The sequence below is a fragment of the Rosa rugosa genome, chromosome 6 (assembly GCF_958449725.1).
Source record: "Rosa rugosa chromosome 6, drRosRugo1.1, whole genome shotgun sequence".
NCBI classification, from domain to species: Eukaryota; Viridiplantae; Streptophyta; class Magnoliopsida; order Rosales; family Rosaceae; genus Rosa; species Rosa rugosa.
In genome coordinates this window covers 17,311,869-17,338,850 of record NC_084825.1, presented here as the reverse complement: position 1 = coordinate 17,338,850, position 26,982 = coordinate 17,311,869, and the positions used below count along the sequence as shown (strand labels likewise).

At 38.6% G+C, this 26,982-nt stretch overlaps 1 protein-coding gene and 1 non-coding gene across 2 annotated transcripts; one reads left to right on the top strand and one right to left on the bottom strand.

The window, feature by feature from the left end:
• The first annotated feature begins 4,063 nt into the window (after window positions 1-4,063).
• LOC133713794 (uncharacterized) lies at window positions 4,064-15,674 on the top strand. The gene is made up of 2 exons (XM_062139826.1): window positions 4,064-7,840; window positions 14,673-15,674. Exons 1-2 carry the CDS (start codon window positions 5,855-5,857, stop codon window positions 14,832-14,834), a joined length of 2,148 nt encoding a protein of 715 aa, XP_061995810.1. The 5' UTR covers window positions 4,064-5,854; the 3' UTR covers window positions 14,835-15,674.
• Window positions 6,377-6,483, bottom strand: LOC133719083 (small nucleolar RNA R71). Its single transcript, XR_009850812.1, has one exon. It is a non-coding gene; the product is annotated as a small nucleolar RNA R71 (small nucleolar RNA).
• Window positions 15,675-26,982: the final 11,308 nt, after the last annotated feature.

Genomic DNA, 26,982 nt, shown 5'->3' with positions numbered 1-26,982 from the left:
ATTGAATGTAAAGAACGATTGGAGCTCTAATGAATTTGATCCGGTTAGGCCCGGGATATAAGTAAGGAGGGATCGAGTTCCCTTGGGTGAAAGACCCTAAACCCAATTGGGGCTCGTGGATTCGAGCGGATAATTAAGTAGGGATTGTGCCTCCCTAGGGTGAAAGACCCAAAACCCAATCGGGAATCCGCTTAGTACGGGGTGCGCTCAGTGGCCTTAATGCGAGCAATGGGCTCTAACCGGGAAAAAGAGTAAAGAAAAAGATTGTTATTTGACAAATTCAAAAGAAGCATGCTGAATGAAAGTTGCCAATGGCCAAACTCGATGAACACATTGGACTTGGCTATTTGGATCAAATAATTGTCAAAGATGATGATGCGTTCTGATATGAAAGAAAAGGTAATTGTGAGAAGGGTTATTATCACAAATGGTACCTGAACTATACCTCAATCTTATCGATGGTACCTGAACTTCAATTTTGATCACAATCAGTACCCGAACTTTTCGATTTCATTTTAAATGGTACCTAGAGCCACCTCCGGTCACTATTCCGACTAAAAACGGCATGGGAGGCAATCATAGTGATGATTTTTGATGATTTCAAGGGTTGCAATCATATATAGTGATGATTTTTTGGTAATAGACTTGCCTTGAACTTGTTTCTTTTTTTTTTTTTTTTTAGATTTGGCTTTTTTGGCCGGAATAGTTACCGAAGGTGGCCTTAGGTACCATTTAAAATGAAATCGAAAAGTTCGGGTACTGGTTGTGATCAAAATTGAAGTTCAGGTACCATCGATAAAATAGAAGATAAGTTCAGGTACCATTTGTGATAATAACCCTTGTGAGAATAACCAAAGAATGCAATGGACGACTCAATTATTTTCAGTTTTGATGAATCTATTGGATCTGTTAGCTGTGTTTGGCATAATGGAAAATGATATCATGAAGATATGGTCAGTGTTACAAGAATAAGTGTGATTAAATATGTTGATTATTTGAGTTGGCTCCTTGAGCAGTTTCATAGCTTCTGAATATGCCTAAGGCTTTGGGTAAAGTAGCTGAAGATGATCCATAATTAGTGGTAGTTTTTATGAATGTAATTGGCAGTAAACGGTATGAGAACAATGGTTGCTTATGGCAACCCGGAGTTCTGTGGTAAAATGCATATCCAACTATTAATTTTCAAAGGAACAAAATGCGATTCTAATATCCAGTTGCATTTTGAATTATGACTCAGAGTTTGCTCCTTTCGCAACTAGTGTGAATAATTTGGAATAGGGGCTATGTTTAGGAGATGTCATGCTCTGTACCGCGTGAACGACACAGAATAAGATAATGGCATACAATGTTTGTGTCGTACAATGATGTAGTTTTAGCATCCTAAGGAACAAGGATGGATTAGAAAGCATGATGTTTATATGCAAATGCAAGCCTGCAAGGGTACTGATCGCATATAGACTAGCATTACTGAAACAAGCTTTACATGCTTTTCCTATTAAACTAATTTATCGAGAGGAAATAAAGACAATCCAAATTTCTGTAGACTAAAAACAAACTACGTAAGACATATAGGTGATGCAATATACATGGCATCATAAGTTTGTGTTATCATTGAAAACAGAGTCCCTAAAATTATTGGACGGGCAAAATATGCCCTCAAGAGTGTTCGCTCTCTCAATAATATTAGAAATTGGAAACTAGAATAGTAATTGGAAACTAGAATGTCAGTTATGCAGGAAATTACAGTACTGTTTGGATGAGTAGTTCACTCAGATCAAGAGCTATCTTCTAACTATAGAGTTCAGATTATGCTATACTATTCTAAATTTCGAGGACAAAATTGTTTTAAGCGGGTGGGTTTGTAATACCCAAGACATTTTAAAAACAAATTATATATATATATATATTAAAATGCTCGTAAATTATTAGTGACAAGTCCTTCTTGCAAAAGAAAGATCATGAGACCAGATCATGAGACCATGAGAAAACGTAATGAATATTTTCTCATTATCTCAATGGATTTTGAAAGTCATTTTGAGGTTGAAATAATCTAAATGTTTTCTTTTTCCTTGTCATCCATCATTTCCTTAGCAAATAAGGATTTTATCATGTAATTGTCCATCCAAACATGGTGTTAAAGAAATATATGTGGCAAATTAAGAGCCCTTGATTTGTTTGCCGACATTAGTAAATTACATAAACAAAGAAATAAATAAAGTGGATGAGGAAGGATCAAGAAGGTAGGAGAAACCGGGGGAAGAGAAGAATAAAAAAAAAAAAAAGGAAAGAAGAAAGAGGGGATCTCTCTGGAACCCGGGGAAACACTCTCTTTGATAGAGAAAGACTCGCTCTCTTTCTCTCTAACCGCCTTTGCTTCTATCTCTTTACTTTCCTTCCTCCTGAGTCGCCATCGGCGGCAACGGTTTGATCATCAGAAAAGAGATTGGTCATGTTGTGACCATGGTCGGTGAATCAAAGGTTTTGATTTTTTCTAGATTATAATGGATACAATCAATATTGATCCAGGTATGGATCTGGTAGATGGTGTTGTCTTATTTTTTTTTTCTCTTCTATTAATTCGGGTCGGGATGTTACAGTTTCATGGAGAAAACAAAAGTTGAAAGCTTTAGGATTATCCCACCAAAACTAAGAATACCACTTCAAAACCCCCGGTTCTTAGCACGAGTCTTCCTCGCCTATCTCCGCTATAAAAAGCGGGTCCATCGCCATTGGAAGCAAGCATCAACAACCCAGAAACATCAAGCAAGAGATCAAACTCTATCTTTGAATCCCTAGCCATCAATTTCTCCCAATCAACCTTAATCCAAAACCCAGAAATCATGCCATTGCTGGAACTCTCTCTCTCTCTGCTAAACTCCCAGGCATCTAGCTCCCACACCATATCTACCTATAAGTTATGTTCTCGTGAAATTAACTCCAATTGCTGCTGTTATCATCTAGTCCAATCGCTGTTGTTATTATCTAGTCCAATAGCTGTTGTTATCATCTAGCGGGTTGCAATGAAGTTGTTCTCAGGTCCAACCTTTGAACAATTTTGGGCCTAGGCTCGCTTAATCAAGAGCGTCTTGCTGCAAAAGGTCCAAAACACAAAATCACCCTCACATTTTTGGCGACTTCACGGGGGACTAGGCTGTGACCTGTGAGATGGCTCCACCACGAAGGAAGAGGAATAAGCAACAAGATCAGGAAGAAAGGCATGAGGAGGAGGAGGAAATCACTCCTGCAGACTTGGCACACATCCTCAGCGCTTTCGGTAGGACTCAAAGAGAGATGGTTGACACCATGAAACAACTGGTCAGCTCAATCTCAACAACAAAACAGCCTGAGCAACCAAATAATGCAGAGCAGTCACATAAGGTTTCCCATGAGGACTCTGCCGTAAAAGTATCTAACAATCAGAAGGCACCTTCTTTTGTTACCCAAGATGATGTTGTTGCCATGCTGGAAAAAGAATTGCGTCGTAGCTTCGAAGACTGGAAGTATGCTCCTCAACCCCCTTATCCTTCAAGCATAATGCATTTGTCTTATCCCAAAAATTATGAAACACCCACCTTTACTCTTTTTGATGGGAGAAAGGGCAACCCAAAAGAGCGTATTAGTCGATTTATCGACGCTCTCGGCCCTCATGCTAGCAATCATAATCTCAGGCTGAGGGAATTTCCTAAAACCTGATTATACGCATTTATATGCGTGTAATTATATCTAAAACACTAGAAATAAACAAATCCTCATGTCAATTATTATGTGATTAATTTACTTTTGTTTATTTTGTAGAAAATAAGCAGAGTTGCGGAAACGAGAGAAAATTGTGTGAAATTGGAGCAAATTGGAGTTTCCGACAAAAGGACAAAATTGTCAATGCGGGTCAACCGTGGTCAACGCCATCAAGGGAGCGGAATTCAATTACCTCCAGTAGTATTTGCGGAAGTGCATTGAGAAGAGAGAAGAAGAAAAAAAAAAAGGGAGAGAAAGCAAAACAAAATAAAAGAGAAAAGAAAAAAAAAAAAAAAAAAAAAAAAAAAAAATCTGCACCATGCTGACGTCATGATGACGTCAGCACACCACTATCTTCACTTTTTCCCTTCTCCCTCTCACCCGTGCAGCATTTCTTTTTCTTTTTTTTTTCTTTTTCCCCTCTTCCTCTCATTTGTGGCCAGCTAGCATCATCTCTCTCTTCCTCCCTTGAAAGCCACCGAAACACCACACACATATTTATCAATTATCTCATTTTCCTCTCTTCTCGAACAACCATATCCTTCATTCTTCCTCTTCTCAGAGCCGCACCACCAGACCCAAAATTTCCAATTCATTTCTCTTCCTCTACACACACAACCGAAACCACCACACTATAAACCCCATCTTTCTCCATTTTTTTTCTTCTACTCACCAAAATCCAACCTACCTCACCAAGATTTCTTCTCCTCACCAAAATCCACACTTCCTCACTAAGACCCACTTCACCAAAATTCCATCTTCTCATCAATTTCACAAGATTCAAAGGGGAAGCACTTCAAGCATAAAACAATCACCACTTGGGTAAAAAGGGAGAAATTATAATTCCAAGGCTTATTATGTTTGCTTTTTAGCATTTGTAATTTGTCTTGGTTGTTCTCCCTCTTCTATACCTTTCCCTCTTTTATTTGTATGAAATTGATGGAATTGATGATGTATATATTTATGGGTAGTGAGTAGAAATTTTGTTGGGGGTTAGGGTTGTGTGCCCTAGCCCAAATTTTATGTAAAGGATGCCTATTTTAATGTCATGATGCAATTTAATTTGATGGATGCTTATATCAATTTTTGTTGGGTTGAAATGCATGTCTAGGAGCCTAGTCAACTCTAGGGTATGTGTTTTGAGCATGTCTAGGATGGAGTTAGAGGCTTGACCCCCTCTAATTCCTAAGCTAGAACCCTCAATTTGGTATTGTAGGGGTTATAAGCATGGTGATTTACACCCGCCGCGTGATTGCGAGGGTGAATCGCTTAGTGGTCTAATTCTTGAGTATTATGCCAATTAGAGCGACTTAGAGACCCTTGAACCGGCTCTAGCTCTCTCTAATTGAGTTTGTGTGACCCTTGAAACGGCACATTAATACCGTAATTGAGAATATATGGTCCTTGAGCCTTGAACCGCCTTGGATACGACTACCGCCTAATCAAGAATTTTGCATCTACATTAGATAGCTTCCGGCACATAGGATTTGGGTGAAGGAACCTCCCTAGCACCCAACACTCTCTTGTCTTGAATTTTTCGCAAATTACTTTAGCATTGCATTTTTATTTTTAGCAATTTTCTATTTTCGGTTCTTAAATTTAGTTTAAGTCTTCACAATTAAAAATCACAATTTCGGATACTTGTTGCTAGGATAATTTGTATTTGTGCTTAGTTGTCCGTAACTAAGTGGGGGGTTCCCTATTCCCTTGGGTACGATACTTGGAGCTTAATTTATTTGCCCTAAACTTGATGACCGTGTTGTATTACGCGTGAGGCGCTAGTATAGGCACCGAATCAATGGCGCCGTTGCCGGGGATTAGGGTGTAAAAACCTTATTCCCTTGGTGTTCGGATTCTTAGGCACTTTGCATATTTTTCTAGCTTTTTCTTTATTTTGATTTGTGTGTGTTAAATATTGAAAATATATTTTGGTAATTTTTATTGCCATAAAAAAAATTCCAGATTTTTATTTTTGTGTTATATGTTACTTGTTGAGTTTTTATTATTGTAGTAGAAAAGAAGAAAAAGAAAAAAAAAGGTTTAATTATTTGTTTGAATTACTTGTGTTTTTCTTGAATTCTAGTTTCTAATCATTTTCATAGTTTTCTTTTGAAGGTGCATGAGTGAACTTCCTAATAAGAGAGGAAGAGGTAGACCAAGAAAAAGGGTGAGAAATCCGAGGACTAAATCTTTTGCACCATCGAGGACTACTTCACCTATTTTAGAAGAGAGATCACTAAGTCCAAGATTTGAAGAGGTAGAAATGGGTGATGTGGAGAATAATGAGAGACCAATTAGAGCCTATAGTTGTCCTACCGTTGTCAACCAACCTTCTTGTATTGTCTTGCCACCTTGTGGAGTCAATTTTGAGATCAAGTCTTCTACTCTTCAAATTTTGCCAAAGTTCAATGGCTTTAGTCAAGAGAGGCCTTACACTCATGTGAAGATGTTTGAAGAAGTATGTGGTACACTACAATTGGGAGGGCTTACACCGGATAGCTTGAAGATGCGTCTTTTTCCCTTTTCACTTCAAGACCGGGCAAGAGAATGGTTACATAGACTACCTCCCGCGAGTATACGATCATGGCGTCAACTTCAAGAAGAGTTTTTGAATGCATTTTTTCCTCCCCACCGGACTACAAGTATGAGAGATGATATCTTGAGGTTTATTCAATTTGATGGAGAGACCTTGCATGAGGCATGGGAGAGATTCAAGGACATTGACCTTGGATGCCCTCACCATGGCCTAGATAAGTGGTTACTTATTGATTCATTCCATAGAGGCTTGCTACCGGAATCTAGAAGACGTGTGGATAATGCCGCACTTGGAAGCATTGAAAATAAGCATGCTACGGAAGCTTGGGGTATCATTGAGGACTTATCTAAGCAAAGTGCAAGGTGGGACTCTCATGACCGAAGAAGAAGACCAAGAGATGAGTTTGAGAAACCAAGGAGTCGTGAATTGTATGATGAGCATAAGAGTCGAGATTCCTATGATGAGCCTAGGAGAGGCCGTGACACCCTTGATGATTCAAGGAGGAGCCGTGAGTTGTATGATGAGCCACGGACTCGTGAGCATGGTATTGATGTGAGAGGCCGAGAGCCTTTACCTAGAGGCCGTGGGATTTATGAGGTGTCTATGCCAAGTGATGGAATGATGAGTTCAAAGTTAGATAGACTTGAGAAAAAGATGGAGCAATTACTTGAAAAGCAAGATCGTGAGCCACACATTTCACAAGTCAAGGCCATGCATTCTACTCTTTCTACTTGTCTTTTATGTGAGTCTCCTAGCCATGTTACTCAAGAATGCCATTTAGCACATCAATATCCCGATTTTGTGGAGGAGCAAGTAAGGGTAATAAATAATTTTCAAGGAAGACAACAAAAGAATGACCCTTACTCTCCAACATATAATCCGGGGTGGAGGAATCACCCCAATTTTTCATGGGGAGGCAACCAAGGTGGATCAAGTTCACATGGTGGTGGTTCTTTTAGTCATCAAGGGCAAGGAGGTTCTAGCTTTGTTCAAAGAGGCTCTAGTGGCTCAAGTTTTATACCCCAAGGTCAAGGAGGTTACTATGGTGCATCGCATAGCCAAAATGGCTCAAGTTTTTCATCTTTTGGCCCTCACAACAATCAAGGGCAGATTTCACCTATGCATGGCACACATGGGAATGTCACTTATCCTTATGGTTCGAATGTTCAAAATGGTCCTCCCGGATTTGTGCAAGGTAGTGGCTATGGAAACACCAAGTTTCAAGGTGGTTCTAGTGCTTTTCATGGAGGCAACCAAGGCGGGAATTACAATCATACATCTATGTCACATGCTCCTTTGCATTCTAGTGAGCCTAGCAAACCCGGTTTTGAAGAGTTGATGAGTAAACTCATAGAAGCTCAAAATTCTACAAATGCGATCAACAAGCAAACTATTGATTCTCTTCAAGCGGGCTTGCACAAATTGGAGACTCAAGTTGGGCAAATGGCCTCTTCTATGCACTCAAGACCGCAAGGGTCTCTTCCTAGCAATACGGTGCCTAATCCTCGCAACAATGAGCAAGCAAATGCTATATCTATTCTTAGAAGTGGAAAGGTCTACGACAATAAGGTACACATGCCACAAACTTCATCTCCTACTCCCTTACATGTGTATGATAATATGTATGACCCCTATTCCTCCTCATCCCATTCCTATAATGGTTATGTTCCCTCTCCTATGCATGCTCCCAACTCTCCCATTTCAAATTCTAGTGATGAGTATGTTATGGTAGAGGATTGCTCTAGTGATAGTGATTTTGAATTGATTGATGGTGCCACGAGGGAAGAAAATGTACCTCGTGGCAATGTTGAAAATTCTTTAAATATGCATGATTTTAATTCAAAGGCGGATGGGAACCGGGGGGAAGAAAATGTACCCCCGGAAATTGGAGTGGGTGATGTGGCTTTGCATACAGAAGGAAAAAATAAGGGGGTGGATAAGGAAGCCGGGAGGAAGAAAATGTACTTCCCGGAGGTGCACAAGGAAAGAATTCTTCTTTATCTCATTCTACATCTTCAAAGTCTCATGTACCTACTTCAACCGCACCACCTAAGCATGTTCACTTTGGGCCTACCACTACTATTGCATCATCTTCTAGTGATCATATGGGGAGCAATAAGGTGGAAGACCGGGGGAGAAATAAGGTGGAAGATCCTTCTAAAAGGAAGCCTCTTGCTAAAAATTCGGAGTCTACATCAAAGGGGAGAAATAAGGTGGAAGATTCTCATATGACTAGTGGTGGAGGTCCTAAGGATAGGAGTACTCCGGTCTATTCTTCACTAGGGGAGGCCGTGTTGGCTAGGGATCCTAGTGGGACCGTGAGCACCCTTAAGGGTCCCATGGGTAACTTGAAATTTACCCCACCATTAGTTTTCTCTCAAGAGCCGATTTTGCCATATCTTAATGTAAAGAGGATGCAAGACCTTAAGAAGAAGAAAGAGCACCAAAATGTGGAGTTCATGGAATTGTTCAAGAAGGTGAATATTAATATTCCACTTTTGGATGCCATTAAGCAAGTACCCTCATATGCCAAGTACTTGAAGGAATTGTGCACAAACAAGAGACGGTTTAGGGATGATGAAAATGTGTTTCTTAGAGAGGAGGCCTCTTCTGTGATTCAACGAAGGCTTCCTCCTAAACTTGGAGATCCCGGATGCTTTACCGTTCCTTGTACTATTGGATTGAGAAATTTTGATAAGGCACTTCTAGATCTTGGAGCGAGTATCAACCTTATGCCTTATGAAGTCTACAAAACACTTGCTTTGGAGGACATTAAACCGGTCAAGATTAGATTGCAAATGGCGGATCGAAGTGTGGTTTACCCAAGAGGAGTAGTAGAGGATGTCTTGGTGAAAATTGATGAGATATTGGTACCCGCCGACTTTGTGGTTTTAGATATGGAGCCTTTGAGTAGTGATAGTGAGGAGCTTCCCATTATTTTGGGGCGGGCATTCATGGCAACCGCCGGCACCAAGATTGATGTTCAAAAGGGAATCTTAACTATGACGGTGTTTGACACTACTATTGGTTTTCGAATTTTTGATGTCATGAAGAGTTCGGTGTATCTCAAAGATTGTTTTCGAGTTGAGACGATGGATATAATTGATGATCTTGTTGAAGAGTCTAGCTTGAGATTTAATGATGATGACATAATGGAGGAGGTGAATCACATGGAGACTATAATGCCATTCCATAAGGCATACAAGCCCAAGATAGTGCATTTGCCTCCTACTACTACTAGAGCGGTACCATCTCTTGAGAGCCCACCTACACTTGAGTTGAAGCCCTTGCCGCCCACATTGAAGTATGTTTTTCTTGGAGACAAGGATACCCTTCCGGTTATTATTTCATCAAAGCTTAGTGAGTTGGAGGAAGGGAAGCTTCTTGGAGTTTTGAAGGAGCACAAGAATGTCTTAGGGTGGACAATTGCCGACATTAAGGGCATTTGTCCTTCTAAGTGTATGCACCGTATTCATTTGGAGGAGGACTCAAAACCGGTGCGAGATGCTCAAAGGAGGTTGAATCCTCCGATGATGGAGGTGGTAAAAGCTGAGGTGCTTAAGTTACTTGATGTGGGTGTGATCTATCCGATTAGCGATTCAAAGTGGGTTTCGCCGGTGCAAGTTGTTCCTAAGAAAGGTGGAGTAACGGTGATAACAAATGATAAAGGAGAAGAGGTAGCACAAAGGGTACAAACCGGGTGGCGTGTATGTATTGATTATCGGAAGTTGAATGCCGCTACCCGAAAAGATCACTTTCCCCTACCCTTTATTGACATGATGTTAGATCGTTTATCGGGGCGCTCTCATTATTGCTTTTTGGATGGGTACTCCGGGTACAACCAAATAGCAATCGCCCCTGAAGACCAAGATAAAACCACTTTTACTTGTCCATTCGGCACATTTGCCTATCGGAGAATGCCATTTTGGGCTTTGCAATGCCCCCGCTACATTTCAAAGGTTGATGATGTCTATTTTTCATGATATGACCGAAAAATTTATGGAGGTGTTTATGGATGATTTTAGCATACATGGAGATAGCTTCGATGATTGCCTTGCCCATCTATCACTTGTACTTGCAAGATGTGAGGAGACCAATTTGGTCTTGAATTGGGAAAAATGTCATTTCATGGTAGATGAGGGGATTGTATTAGGGCATGTTGTTTCATCAAGAGGCATTGAGGTTGACAAGGCGAAAATTGATTTGATTGCACGGTTACCACCTCCGACTAGTGTGAAGGGTGTGAGGAGTTTCTTGGGACATGCGGGATTTTATCGGCGGTTTATTGAGAATTTTTCCTTAATCTCTAAACCTCTATGTGATCTCTTGGCGAAAGATTCTAAATTTGAGTTCACCTCCGATTGCCTACGTGCTTTTGAGTTGCTTAAAGAGAGGTTGACACAAGCACCTATTATTGTTGCTCCCGATTGGTCACTCCCATTTGAAATTATGTGTGATGCATCAGACTTTGCCTTGGGAGCCGTGCTTGGTCAAAAGCGAGATAAGCGCTTGCATGCTATATATTATGCTAGTAGGACTTTGAATGAGGCTCAAATGAACTACACTACTACCGAGAAAGAACTACTAGCGGTGATTTTTGCTCTTGAAAAGTTTAGAGGTTATCTCTTGCGTTCAAAGGTGATAGTCCATACGGATCATGCGGCATTGAGATATTTGTTGAGCAAAAAGGATGCCAAGCCCCGTTTGATTCGTTGGGTGCTATTACTCCAAGAGTTTGATTTAGAGATTAAGGATAAGCCGGGTCGGGAAAATCTTGTTGCAGATCATTTGTCTAGACTTGAGTATGGTGGAGATTCTTCTGATATACCATTGGTTGAGCATTTTCCCGATGAGTACTTATTCCATGTTGATATTGAGACGCCTTGGTTTGCAGACTTTGTGAATTATTGGGCTAGCAATTGTACTTTCATTCCAGATCACTATGATGCACAAGCTAGAAAGAAGTTTCTTCGTGATGCTCGATCTTATATTTGGGACGACCAGTACTTGTGGAAGGTGGGCAAAGACCAAGTGATTAGACGTTGTATTCCTCAGTGGGAAGCCCCAAAGATTATTTCATTGTGCCACTCATCTTTATGTGGAGGTCATTTTGGTGGGAGGAGGACTGCTTTCAAGATCCTTCAATCCGGATTCTTTTGGCCTACTTTATTTCGGGATTGTCATTCGTTTGTGCTTCAATGTGATAGATGTCAAAGGACCGGGAATATATCCTCCAAGGACCAAATGCCTCTCACTAACATTATGGGCGTTGAGATTTTTGATTGTTGGGGCATTGATTTTATGGGACCCTTTCCGAAGTCTCATGGGAATGAATATATCATAGTTGCGGTTGATTACGTTTCAAAGTGGGTTGAAGCCAAGGCCACACGGAAGAATGATTCCAAGGTAGTCACTAAGTTCTTAAAGGAGCATATTTTCTCTCGATTTGGGACTCCTAGGATTATCATTAGTGATGGTGGGACACATTTTATCAACCGGACTTTTGATGCTTTGTTGAAGAAATACGGGGTCAAGCATAAGGTTGCCACACCTTACCATCCTCAAACCTCTGGTCAAGTGGAGGTGTCAAATAGGGAGATTAAACGGATATTGGAAAAGACGGTCAACTCTTCTAGAAAGGATTGGGCCATTAAACTTGATGATGCTTTATGGGCCTATCGGACCGCATATAAGACTCCTATTGGCATGTCTCCCTTCCGTTTATGCTATGGAAAGAATTGTCACCTTCCGGTCGAGCTTGAGCACAAAGCAATGTGGGCTATTAAATTTTTAAATTTTGACTTGGAAGCAAGTGGTGAGAAGCGGAAGCTTGATCTTTGTGAGTTGGAGGAGATTCGGGAAGAGGCATATGAAAGTGCCAAATTGTTTAAGGAGAAGACTAAGGTGATACATGATCGACACTTGGTGAAGAAGACATTTCTTCCCAAGCAAAAAGTTCTCCTATACAATTCTAGGCTCAAGTTATTTCCCGGGAAGTTGAGGTCTAGGTGGAGCGGTCCTTTTGAAGTAGTCGAAGTTTTCCCACATGGCGCTATAGCAATCAAGAATCTAAATGGTGGGGATCCCTTCAAGGTAAATGGGCACCGATTGAAGCCCTATATGGACTCTACCTTTGACTCTCAAGAGGAGGTAATCATCCTCCAAGATGTTCCTTGACTTACTCTCTTGATCTATGGACCGGCAATGAAGTCCTTAAACAAAGCGCTAGCTAGGGAGGCAACCCTAGCATTACTTGTGATGTTTACTTTCCTTGTTGATGGTTGTGGTAGGTAGTTTAGTTTCTTGTTATTTTTGGGAGGTTGGGAGGAGGTTGAAATTCGGAGAATATGAAGATATTTGGCATGGGGGATGACTTTGGGTTGTGAATTGATGGGATCAAGGCTATGAGCTTAATGGAGGACCCTTGTCCTTATTCCTTGCCTATTGTGTGGCATTGCTCTAGGACATTGTATGTTCTAAATGGAGTTGATCTTTACATGAGCACCTAGAGCTATTGTGGAGCATACGTTAAGGAAGTCAAGGCCTTGTGCCTTGCGGTTGGTGTCTCGTGTTAGTCTTCTTCACAGGTCGTGAGCAATGGAGGGTCGCCAAAGGGGGTTTCCGTATCTTTTCTCCGCATTTAGTTTAGTATATTTGTGTAGGTTTTTCTTGTGCCTTCGCCCGGACTTCACTCTCATGCCTAATTCCGACTTGGATTTAGCTTTCGAGCTCACTTGACAACATTGAGGACAATGTTGGTTTTAAGTGTGGGGGTGAGGGCTCGGGCACCCTAAATAAAAAAAATAAAAAATAAAAAAAAAAATTAAAAAAAAATTAGATAGCTTTTTGTAATTAGAATGTAGTGGTTAATGCCTTTTCCAACCCCAGTGACGAGCCATGAACTTAACTTGTTATGATTGTGGATAGATTAAGCATGATCTAGGACTTTGAATTTGTTTTGTGATTGAGTGTATATGTGATCTATGCTTGATTATATGTGTGCACATAGCCTATGTTAGGTTCGTTCATCATAGTTAGAGAAGCATATAGATTATTCGATTAACTTGCATGCCTTATTTGTGAGCTTTTGAGCCTAATATCTATAGTGTATGCATTGTTCATTCACTTATTCTTTCATGTGTGTACAATTTCATGACATTGCGTATCTAGAACTTGCTTGAGACCTCTCGAGGCTACTTTTAGCTTGCGACATGATAGAAAGGATTGAGGCATTAGGACTATATACCACCATGGCCAAAGAAGCATGTGCCCAAAGATATTTACCACTAGATTGCCACTTTGAGCCTATTTATATATTTAGCCTTTTTGTTCATTACCACCACAAATTCCTACCTAGCCTATACACTCATATCCTACCCTTCCATGGTAGTTGGTGAAGCGATTCGAGAGAATGACTTTATGTTTGAGTGCTTCAAAAGAAAGAAAAAGTTAAAAGTGTGAGGTTACAAAAGAATAAGTGTGGGGTGATTTTGTATAGAAAAGAAAGTTCAAAAAAAAAAAAAAAAAAAAAAAAAGTATTACGTAGAAAAAAAAAAAAAAAAAGAAGGAAAGAAGAAATTGTGAAAAAAAAAAAAAAAAGAGAGTTGAAAAAAAATAATAATAATAATAATAAATAGCTAGTATTATTTTTGCTTATTGTATAGTGTAGTGTGGGTTGTACATTGGGTTTAGAGTAAGTGAGTTAGCATTTGAAAGCAAAAGTCTAAGATCTCTACAAGAGAAAGTTGCTTCACCGATTTCCATGGACTTTGTCTTTCTCTATCTTTCATTTCTATTAGCCACTTACCCTTAGTCCCATTACAACCGAATAAAAGACCTCTTAATCTTGAATGTTGTGGGTTACCTAGCGGAGATGAGATCGAAGAGCAAGCATATGGCGGCGCGTGTTGTGAAATTGCTTTTGAGTGAAACACTTATAGCCCCGAAACACTTGAGAGGTAATATTTAGTGAACCTATGTGAGTTTAGTGGGTTATATCGGGTCTTCTATGTGCCTATTTGATTGTGGTGGATTGATTTGACACATGGTCAACGCATGCATATACTTGAGCATTTCTCATATGTGCTTCTTAATTGCCTTAGAAATTCGTAAGTCCTATGTTGTGCTTTATCAACTTTATGGTCATATACATAATTAGTTCTCTGAGGGTTATAGTTGGAAAGGCTAATACCACATTTTCTTTATGTTTGAGCATATGTGTTTAAGTTAATACATTTTTGGCTATTAATTTACATTTAGATTGCTTGAGGACAAGCAAAGTTCAAGTGTGGGGGTGTGATTATACGCATTTATATGCGTGTAATTATATCTAAAACACTAGAAATAAACAAATCCTCATGTCAATTATTATGTGATTAATTTACTTTTGTTTATTTTGTAGAAAATAAGCAGAGTTGCGGAAACGAGAGAAAATTGTGTGAAATTGGAGCAAATTGGAGTTTCCGAGAAAAGGACAAAATTGTCAATGCGGGTCAACCGTGGTCAACGCCATCAAGGGAGCGGAATTCAATTACCTCCAGTAGTATTTGCGGAAGTGCATTGAGAAGAGAGAAGAAGAAAAAAAAAAAGGGAGAGAAAGCAAAACAAAATAAAAGAGAAAAGAAAAAAAAAAAAATCTGCACCATGCTGACGTCATGATGACGTCAGCACACCACTATCTTCACTTTTTCCCTTCTCCCTCTCACCCGTGCAGCATTTCTTTTTCTTGTTTTTTTTCTTTTTCCCCTCTTCCTCTCATTTGTGGCCAGCTAGCATCATCTCTCTCTTCCTCCCTTGAAAGCCACCGAAACACCACACACATATTTATCAATTATCTCATTTTCCTCTCTTCTCGAACAACCATATCCTTCATTCTTCCTCTTCTCAGAGCCGCACCACCAGACCCAAAATTTCCAATTCATTTCTCTTCCTCTACACACACAACCGAAACCACCACACTATAAACCCCATCTTTCTCCATTTTTTTTTCTTCTACTCACCAAAATCCAACCTACCTCACCAAGATTTCTTCTCCTCACCAAAATCCACACTTCCTCACTAAGACCCACTTCACCAAAATTCCATCTTCTCATCAATTTCACAAGATTCAAAGGGGAAGCACTTCAAGCATAAAACAATCACCACTTGGGTAAAAAGGGAGAAATTATAATTCCAAGGCTTATTATGTTTGCTTTTTAGCATTTGTAATTTGTCTTGGTTGTTCTCCCTCTTCTATACCTTTCCCTCTTTTATTTGTATGAAATTGATGGAATTGATGATGTATATATTTATGGGTAGTGAGTAGAAATTTTGTTGGGGGTTAGGGTTGTGTGCCCTAGCCCAAATTTTATGTAAAGGATGCCTATTTTAATGTCATGATGCAATTTAATTTGATGGATGCTTATATCAATTTTTGTTGGGTTGAAATGCATGTCTAGGAGCCTAGTCAACTCTAGGGTATGTGTTTTGAGCATGTCTAGGATGGAGTTAGAGGCTTGACCCCCTCTAATTCCTAAGCTAGAACCCTCAATTTGGTATTGTAGGGGTTATAAGCATGGTGATTTACACCCGCCGCGTGATTGCGAGGTGAATCGCTTAGTGGTCTAATTCTTGAGTATTATGCCAATTAGAGCGACTTAGAGACCCTTGAACCGGCTCTAGCTCTCTCTAATTGAGTTTGTGTGACCCTTGAAACGGCACATTAATACCGTAATTGAGAATATATGGTCCTTGAGCCTTGAACCGCCTTGGATACGACTACCGCCTAATCAAGAATTTTGCATCTACATTAGATAGCTTCCGGCACATAGGATTTGGGTGAAGGAACCTCCCTAGCACCCAACACTCTCTTGTCTTGAATTTTTCGCAAATTACTTTAGCATTGCATTTTTATTTTTAGCAATTTTCTATTTTCGGTTCTTAAATTTAGTTTAAGTCTTCACAATTAAAAATCACAATTTCGGATACTTGTTGCTAGGATAATTTGTATTTGTGCTTAGTTGTTCGTAACTAAGTGGGGGGTTCCCTATTCCCTTGGGTACGATACTTGGAGCTTAATTTATTTGCCCTAAACTTGATGACCGTGTTGTATTACGCGTGAGGCGCTAGTATAGGCACCGAATCAAAACCCTCACTGATCGTGCATATACTTGGTACACCACCCTAGCTCCTGGTTCCATTCGAAGCTGGGACGAAATGGCAGGCAAGTTTTGTAGAAAATATTTCCAATATGAAGAAAGGGTGACCATTGCACAGCTGAACAACACTTGTCAAAAGATGGGAGAAAACCTGGTGGATTTTGTTCGTCACTTTCGTGACTTAGCATTGGATTGCTATAATGAGAAGGATGAGGAGTCCTTGGTGGAAATCTGCATTAGCAATATTTTGCCTGAATACAGGGTCTATTTGGAGAACATCGGCATTTTTCAATTCTCCAGATTAATTGAAGCTGTGAGGAAAACAAGCATGTCAGTTAAAACCACCACAAGTCAAAGGAATTGGAGATCAGACAAGGAGGACACAACTCAAAGAGATATACACCAAGCTCTAGTGGTTGATGAAAGGTATTTGAAGAGGAAGGAAAGGTTTGGAACTGTCTTGGCAGCGCCAATGGATATGTAGACGCTTTAGCCACCCTTGGCTCCAAACTTTTGTTCACAAAGGAACAACCCAACATCACTGTTGTGATCCAAAACAACAATCCATGTGTAGAAATTGTGATTCTCTCAAGCCCAACTACTGCTAGACCTTAATACATAAAGGTCCCTATCTTATCATTTAGTTTCCTTTTCAAGAAAAATACCTCTATCAATCTCTATAGTCACTTGCAAAGACACATCTTCTATTTTATCACTCAGAAGTACCTAAATCTGTACTGAGAAGTTTGCAATGCAAAATGAAGAGGTGTTTTCGAATAAAATCACCATTTTCTTATTCCATTTACTGAATCATCAAAATAAATCAAGATGCTTTAACTGAAGATTTTTGTGAATCTATATAAGGGGGCTAGCGCGAGCAAAAGAAAAAATGGGGTCGACGCCAGTTTGAAATCCCAGCAGCAAGATTCAAGGCAATAATACAATTCCGGCGGTAAACAAAACACTTCGAGATTTAGCCCCAACCTCCCTGAAATTAAAAAAAAAAAAAAAAAAAAAAGAGAGACAAGCAAAACAAGAACAATCTTCGACAATAGATAAAGATAAGCATTCATACATGCTATTGCATTCAAAGTTTAGGCTTACTAATCAAGCTTCCATATACAAGCGCGCGATTAAAGCAAAAGTTGCATTGCACTCATGCTACCAAGCAGTATGAACCCTAGTACAAATAATGAAAGAAGCAACCGTCATCCTTCCAAGAAGACTCCGCACTCCATAGCAGGCATAGGAACATCGCGCAAACTGGAATTCAAATCATCCTAAGCCTTGCGCAATTCTCCCTCAAGACGTGCAAGCTCCTTCTTGGTTTGTAAAATCATTTCCTGCAGACCACGAATTTTAACACACTGGTTCTCTGATCCTTCAGGCCTCATCATATAACCAAAGAAGTGTTGTGCACCTTGTTTTAAGGAAGCCAACATTAAGACCTGCCCCTATGAAATCACGGCAAGCATCTCTCCAAATAAGGAACACTTCTCCATTTTTTACCTGACAAACTTCCATGCTGTACAACATCATGCCAAGTTCCTTAATCAACTCGCACTTCTTTCTTCAAGTATAGTCTCGATAAATTAAGTTAAAGATATCTCCCCCACTATATCTCTCAGCAAATCTAGCCAAAGGAACCGCTAACTCTGAAGGAATTTTCATGCCTGCAAAATCAGCAGTGTCTCCATTCAATGCTGGCGCAACGTCAGCCATGCTTAGAGCGGACTCCTCTTTAGAAGCAAATCGAATCATGAAGTTGTTCATATGGGTCGCCCACTCACTAGTTAACCCTTTAGCAGGCAAGCTTGGGTCAAGGTCTTGAGTCTCAATGATAGTCATCTTATCAACCTCTGGAGCATGCTTATCAGACTCAACCAATAAAGCATGTACCGCTGTGTCATGACCAACCCCGTCATTACTCTCACTGACATCCGAAGGATGATTCTGCTCCTAAAAAAAAAAGAGGGAGGAAATCATAAGAAAAGGAAAATATGTGATCCTGTGAAATATTACATGCTTTTCACATTTCGCATTATCAAAGGGGCAAAACTCACTATCATATAATAGCGGCAGTACCAAGTGCAGTATTACCACAAACTATGGTGGCTGGGAAAGCATAAAGTCAGTGCACATAAATATTTCAACGTCATGCTGCATTATCGTAAAAAAAAAAAATCTGTCCGCGATGCTCAAACAAACTTTGCAAGCAGGACCAAGAAATCAAAACAGACACAAAAACAGACGCATGAGTAATGCAACATACCTCAAGAGAAGAAAGCAATTCCCTAATATGTTACTCCAAGCAAATAACCAGAATCATAGCAAAATGTGCATCTCATTCCAATTTTGCTCTCTTTCATTTCTATTTTGTTACACATGCATTATTTTACCAGAGAACTTGCTTCATTATAACTCATCTTACTTGCAAATTTATTTGTTCACACTATTTAGTACTCATGATTTTTCGAAACACACTTTATTTCTTTTTCTTCCTCACGAGTATTACTCCTGCTGCTGGGAATTATCAAATCATATGTTTCCTTCTATTCTTTTCATCACTCTTATTTCATTTTTTTTTTTTTACACAATGATGCAGGCATCTTATCATTTAAAATCACCATTCTTAACACAAAAGTTATGCTTGTTGCACTATATGACATACATTTCATATAATTAGTACACACGTTATCAGTTTATATGCCACACTTCATTTAGTTTTACTTCTGCTAATGATTTAATTACATGATTTCCTTACTTTGTTGCATGACTTAGCAAACAATCACAATACTTTCACTCTTCAGCTATAGTAACTAAACATTGATTTCGAATCACCGAGCATCTCATTCCTTTCAAATACCTATTTGTTGTTTAGCAAACGTAATTGTGCATACTACAACCACATGATGCCTATATACATTAAACTAATACACACATATGCGCACACATGTCTTTTTAATATCAACACGTCAACCTATTTAACTATCCGATCTCTATGTCATTACTCATTTAACTACTCTTTCATACTTTTATCATAAGCTAAGGATCTGATGAACATGCATGAAAGTATTTTCAACACATGGCAGCAAGCAAATAAAAGGCTAAGGGCTCCAATTCAAAAGCACATCATCACGCCAATGCAAAAAAAAAAAAAAAGGGAGGCCAAGCCATTGAATCACAGCACACTATTCACAAGCAATCAAGTTGATGTTAAACAGCGACAAGCGTGGCCCGTGGCCCACCATTGTACCAATATTGTCCAAACTTAACCACCCATTAGGTGTTGGGTTTTAATCACAAAAGGCCTCGGTACAATTGGGTGAGATCCACCCATTTATAAGTTATATTTTATTTGTCACTTTTCCAATGTGGGATCTTTCCTCTCCAACACGCCCCCTCACATGCAACCTAACTCTAGGTCTGCACGTGAATTAATTAATCCAATTTCCACATTGGAAATTGGGACACAAGTCTTGGAGACTTGGTCAATACAATCCAAGGCCCACATTGGACACTTGGTAATTTCGATGGCAATACAAGGAACCCCAATTTGGGCTCATGATACGTGCCTACGTGGAGACGTAATTGGAGAAAGACCCGCTCTGATACCATGTTAAACAGCGACAAGCATGGCCCGTGGCCCACCATTGTACCGATACTGTCTCAACTTAACCACCCGTTAGGTGTTGGGTTTTAATCACAAAAGGCTTCAGTTCAATTGGGTGAGATCCACCCACTTATAAGTTATATTTTATTTATCATTTTTCCAATGTGGGATCTTTCCTCTCCAACAGTTGAACCAGTTAACTATTACATGCCAAGCAAGAAATAGAGCAAAATTAAAACCTTAAAACCAACATGGTCAATCCAAGCTAACAGACGCAATTTACATGATGAACTAAACTATATGATACCAAGCTACATCATGTTCCATTGCAATCACAGCAGTAAAACTCCACGCATAATGCAAAAAAAAAAAAAAGGGAATCCATGCCACTCCATGCTCAACCAATTCATAATCACACGCCAAGCAAAGGGCTAAGCTAAAATTGAAACTATTGAATCCACATAGCCCAACCAAGCTAATAAACACATCTTACATGATGAACCAAGCAAACTAACAGCAAGCTCCATCATGTTTAATCGCAATCACAGCAATATAAAAAAAAACTCCACGCATAAAGCAAAAGATCGAGCCACTCATGCTAAATTAATCTATTATTACACATCAGGCAGAGAACTAATCAAAAACCAAGACTATTGAGTGCATATAGCCAAGCCAAGCCAAGAAAAAACACAATTTACATAACCAACGATACTTTGGTGTACCAACCCTATTGCTGTCACGGCAGTAAAAGAAGAAAAGCAAATCGGGATGCATTATGAGGTTAGGGAATGAGAAGAAATACTCACGGGCTATGTACCTTTCAAAACATGTGATAGCAAATCAATCACGACAGGGGATCAGTATAGCTGAAACGATGAGCGGTTACGGCAGTAGAACTGATAACCCCAAAGAGTAGAGCACGCGATATGGAACGAATCGGTCACGACAACAAATCATATAGCTGAAGCGACAATCAATTACAGCAGTAGAACCGGCAACCCCAGAGAACAGAGCAAGCGATGTGCAACGAATCAGTCACAGCAACAAATCATATAGCTGAAGCGACAATCAATTACAGCAGTAGAACCGGCAACCCCAAAGAACAGAGCACACGATATGCAACAAATAAGTCACGGCAACAAATCATATAGCTAAAGCGATAATCAATTACAGAGATACTGAATCAAAAAAAAAAGAAAAAAAGAAGGGACAGAGATAATGGAAGACAGAGATGATTACCCCAAGCTGACCCGCTAAAAGCAAGCGCGCAATTTAACCCTGCAAAATGTAGTTGTCAGTATAGAATAAGTAGGGATCGTTCTCACCGATGATTGAGGGTACACCTGTAATTTAAAAAACAAATAAATAATTAAAACAAGTACAAAGTATTATTTACAAAAATAAAACAAAGAAAAGAAATATATACAAGTAAACACAAAAAGGGGGTTTTAGGATTATTAAATTAAAAATTAAAATAAAGAAAAATAAAAATGTAAATTACATATACAAGGGTGGAACGCAAGGAACAAAGATCAAAACTATATCCATATGCAAGAAATCCAATCACAATTCCTACAGTTGATTTTCTATGTCATGAGAAAGAAGTTGACCATGTGAAACGTTAGAAAGCAAACGATTTCCCATTTTTTACTTTCCTTGAATAATTAATCTAAGTGAAAGCACCTAAATTAATCCTATTGAACATGCAATCATAGTCTAGAAAGCTAGCTACTCAAGAACACATTCAATGCATGAAGAACAAAGAAAAGATGTCAACCAAAGTGCACAACCTAGTATGAAAAAGTTCATCTATTTGCAATCATCTTCAATTGAATTCGACCTTTGTCCAAAGCCTTTACTACTTATGAAATAGGTTCACAAAACTATTAGGTGAATTGTTTACCTAAATCTAGCACCAATTACATGCATATATCCTAAGTTGGCCACAAAAGAACATAAACATGCAAAAGTTTTCTCTAATCCAAAATCAATCAAGCTATCTCACATAAGCAACATAAAAATCAACATCTAGAAATCACAACTTTATTTCAAAACATATAAACAGGCTTTAAACTTTGCCCTTAACGTCATGTTAACTAGAATTCATAACTCTACCAAATCAAACAAAGGAAAATAAAAGAAAGTATGAAATACACCGTGAAAGATGGATGACAAGCCTTGAGACGAAGAACTTGAAGATCCTTGAAAGCAAGCAATCTTCTAGGGACGACACAAGGGTGGATGGCGGCTAGGATCTTGATGTATTGCATGACTTCTTCTCCTCCTTGGTTGAGACGCAGAGCTTCTAAAGACTAGAGAATGGAGAGAATTTTTGTGTGTAGAATTTTCTCAGGAGGAAGAGGTGTGTTGTGGTGTCTAACCAATCAAAAAGCTCCAAAATCAATCCCTAATATATTGTTGCCGAATTTCCAAGGATTATTTCTTATTTTATTCATATATTTCGCCCAAATATCTAGGCATGAACCTAGACAATGTATCTGGACGCATTTTGGACCTTTTCTCCCTTAAATCTCTCCATGGCTTTATCCTTAATGTCCTCCCCTTGATTTTCTCTTGATTTTCATGGCAAAACTGTAGATTTTATTCTTTAATTTCGGCCAACATATCTTGAGGGAATTGAGGAACGAATCTGGACTTGTTTTGAGCCTTTTCTTGTTGCACAATCCCTTGAAACTCTCCCAAGATTTTCTAGTTTCTCAACGTAATCTCCTTGATTTTCACATTATCTCCATCATTTCCCATGGCAAAAATCAGATTTAATCTCCCAAAATATCTCCAACGCACTATGCCAATAAAGCCTTCAGACGACAGATGAGGCTTACGGAGGAGATCTGTCGTCTGATATGTAAATTATATGTTGTCTATCCAGCTGCCGTCTCTTACGGCATCAGACGACAGATATCCTCCGTCGTCTCTTCTCACTCAGACAGCAGAAGTTTCACAAGGCTCTGTCGTCTGAACAACCCAACATTGAAGGATTTGGGACATTCTGTCGTTAATAATCACATATAGCGACAGATTAATGTTGTTCAAATGAACTACAAACTACAGTTTTAATAAAATTGCTGTTGTCTGACATGTAATAAGAACACATTTATATGTTGTTTGAAGTTACCAAAATAAAGGCTTGTTTAACAATCTGTTGTCTGAATGCATTTTCAAAGACATTTGATTGTTGTTTGAAATTCACTTCAAATTGGGTAAATTATAACTCATCTGTCGTCTAAATAGTTTTAAGAATTTATTTTTATGTCTTTTGTCTTGTATTCCTACCACAGTTTTAAGTATTTATGTTGTCTGATGGACAATATAACTATATGTAATCATGTACTTGTGTAGTTTGATTGAGGTCAGAAACTCACTCTTCTGTTGTTTGAAGCACATTTGAAATATAGATAACTTGTTACTTCTGTTGTTTGATATAACAAGAAACAACAGATTTTGGTACGAAAAAAGGCTTGTTATATCATCAAAGTCAAAAGGCTTGATGCCAATTCAGAACAACATATATAATTTAAGAAAACACCAAGCAAAACTAGACTACTTCTAACACAAAAACAAATAATTATAGAGTAATATTACTCCAAAGCGATCTACCACATATATATATATATATATATATATATATATATATATATATATATATATATATATATATATAAAGACATGGCGATCTGCAAGCTCTCCTCTCCCAGTAAAATCGACACGAAAGAGTCAAAGCAATCTGCATCACACATCAAAAGGGAGACATAAGTGAACTGGAATGTTAAGGCATGAACAACTTAGCTTTGGGAATTTATTAAAGTTCATTTTACAGCCATGAACTTGAACTTTTGCAGACTCATAGTAAACATGTTAAGGTAGAACATACTGAATTTTCATGGAATTCAGATTTAGGAAAGCAAGGAAAAAGATGAACACAATCTGACTGAACTGCAGGAGTCATATAAAAAAAAAATCTCAGCAGCATGGTCAACTGAAAAAATTCACCAAAAATTCATTGTAAGTTCAATTGACATGAAATCAGTTTTGAAACAACCATTTGAAATGTATAATTCAATATACATAAAAATCAGAAGTTAAATGATTCAAATAGGAGTTCAAATCTCAACAGAAAATTAGAGGATACATTCAAAATGCTGGAGCTTTCCCAAATGCAGACCAAATTTGGAAGAATCACCGAAAATTCACTTTGCTTCAGAATAAGATGAAACTTTCCAGATCCTTTGTTAACTAACAGAACAGAAATATGTCAAAATTTCAGTATATTTGAAGATCAGTAAGTAGGGTAAAACAAATACCAAAGAGAGATGTGCTGCAGGGCAGTTTCTGTAGAATTCCAAAAGAAGTTAGCACTTATCCATGACTTCTTGGATAAACAACTTAGTTTCCTACAAGTTATTAGGATACTCATATCTGATATGTGGAAGTTATATGTATATGGCAGATCATTAAATCAAGTACGAAAGCATGCAGTTGATCAATAACTATATATCACTTGATAAAAAGGAAGTGAGATTATTGTAAGTTATCAAATCTCCAGATAAAAAGAAGTTCCTACAATAGGACATCAATTTTGAAACAATCATTTAAAATGCATAATTCAGTATACACAAAAACCAGAGGTTAAATAATTCAAATAGGAGTTCAAATCTCAACAGAAAATCAGAGGATACATTCAAAATGCTGAAACTTTCCTAAATGCAGACCAAATTTGGAAGAATCACCGAAAATTCACTTTGCTTCGGAATAAGATGAAACTTTCCAGATCCTTTGTTAACTAACAGAATAGAAACTTATCAAAATTTCAGGATATTTGAAGACTAGTAAGTAGGGTAAAGCAAATACCAAAGAGAGTTGTGCTGCAGGGCAGTTTCTGCAGAATTCTCAAAGAAGTTAGCACTTATCCATGACTTCTTGGATAAACGACCTATGGAGTATGGACTACAAGTTATTAGGATACTCATATCTGATATATATATATATATATATATATATATATATATATCTTACTCATATGGAAGTTATATGCATATTGCAGATCATTAAATCAAGTACAAAAGCATGCAGTTGATCAATAACTATATATCACTTGATAAAAAGGAAGTCAGATTATTGTAAGTTATCAAATCTCCAGATAAAAAGAAGTTCCTACAATAGGACATCAGAATTTGCTTTTTAGTTTAGCAAGAAAAAACATGACTACCACTCAACTACCTTCACTAATGAGAATCTACTCTGAGCAACAATATGAACAATGAGTAATGAAGATCAATTAACTGCATGTTATATGGAAATTGGTGAAGATTGTTAGTGTATGAAATACTTATATCAATTTGAGTGAATCTTAGAAACCACGTTTATAATTACCAATCTCCTATCTCCAAATGTTGTTGGAAGAAACTAAACAAACATCTGAGAACACCCTAGTCTTTAAAGTCCAAAAATATGTATAGTATACATATATATGTCCATAAAGTCAATTGATCTAAGCTATAAAGAAAGGACGAACCAAATCGCTCGAAATAAACTGACCTTTCCATTGCGTCTTCCAAGCTCTAGTTTAAGTTGATCTTCATGAACTTAAAACACCATCTCTTTCTCTCTATCATAGCACCAATTACGCAATGTACATAACTACATACTAGGCATAGGCAATACAAAATCAAAGATGTAAACTTCCTAATGTCAAATGCACAATGAGAATTGTAATCACCATAATACAGAAAGAAACCAAAAACCCAATTGAATTAGCATAACCAAATGAAGAACAAGTACCAGAGGAAAGATATGATGCAATAAGAACAGTGCCCATCTGGTGTTGTACCCACCATAGCCCCGAACTTTGACATCAGCCTATCAATTATCATCATTAGCTATTACCAGTTCGTCAAAGCTATTACCAGCCATCAACAACAGAAACCTCCAAAATCGCTGCTAGGGATTTGACGGACTCGAAGAGATCTTCGGAGGCTTCGGTCTCGGTTTTGTTGCCATTATGCGGGTCGATGGCTGCTGGATTAATGGCCTCCATATTGGGCTCGCCGTCGTTTGCGGGCTCCTTCATCGTCGTGGGATCAACGAGCTCGGTGATTGCGATGGCGGCGACGGTGGTGGTTTTTGATTGTTCATCTTCTTCCTCGTCTTCTTCCATGTAATTGGGTTGGAGGTTATCCATTACTTCCCATTCCTCCGCTCACGAAGGAAGTGAAGCCGCTGCTACACAGAAAATTGTGAGAGAGATAAAAATTGAAATTTTAGGGTTTGGGAATTTCGATTTGGGGATTTGGGGCTTCTTTGATTGGATTTCTCCTAATTGAATCAAATAGGAAACTAATGAAAGCTTAAGCTAGCTAGGGGAGATGAATCAATCGAGCTGATAGCCAGCTCTTGCTACACTAGGTCAGGAGAGAGCGATTGAAAGAGGCTTACCAATGAACAACGGTGAATGAATTCTTCGGACCCGTTCCTTCTTCAAATCGAAGAACAGTATCAACATATTCAACTATCCTTCTCACTTAGCTAACAGATCTTCTCTATCCAAAATCCAGCTTGGGAAGTGCTTGTAGCTTCTGTCTCTTCTAGGGGAGAAGACCCTCTCTTAGCTAACAGGAAAGAATTGATGAGTTTGTGTGGAGAAAAAACAAGCTAGCTAGGTCGAGAGAGGCGCCATGGAAAGAAAGGTAGTAGTTTTCAAAATTTTTAACCAAGTGTGGGAAAAACACGGGGTCTTAGCGGGCAAAAGGGGTGAATAGGTTTGATTGTGCCAAAAAAACTATTTTTGGTCAGACTAGGTCATACTATTCCTCCGTTTACTCAGACAACATATAAATGTTGTCCTAATTTTCAACCTTTAATCAGAATTTATCAGTTTACTCAAACGACAGTTATCTGTCGTCTTACTTTTTCAACTTACAAAAAAGATGAAAAAACTGAAATAG

What these genes read in the sequence shown, in the direction of transcription:
- LOC133713794 (XM_062139826.1), top strand. Translation starts at nt 5,855, where the DNA reads ATGAGTGAACTTCCTAATAAGAGAGGAAGAGGTAGACCAAGAAAAAGG. An exon ending in GAAAGGTCTACGACAATAAG is followed by an intron (nt 7,841 to 14,672) that starts GTACACATGCCA and finishes TTTATTTTGTAG; the next exon opens with AAAATAAGCAGAGTTGCGGA.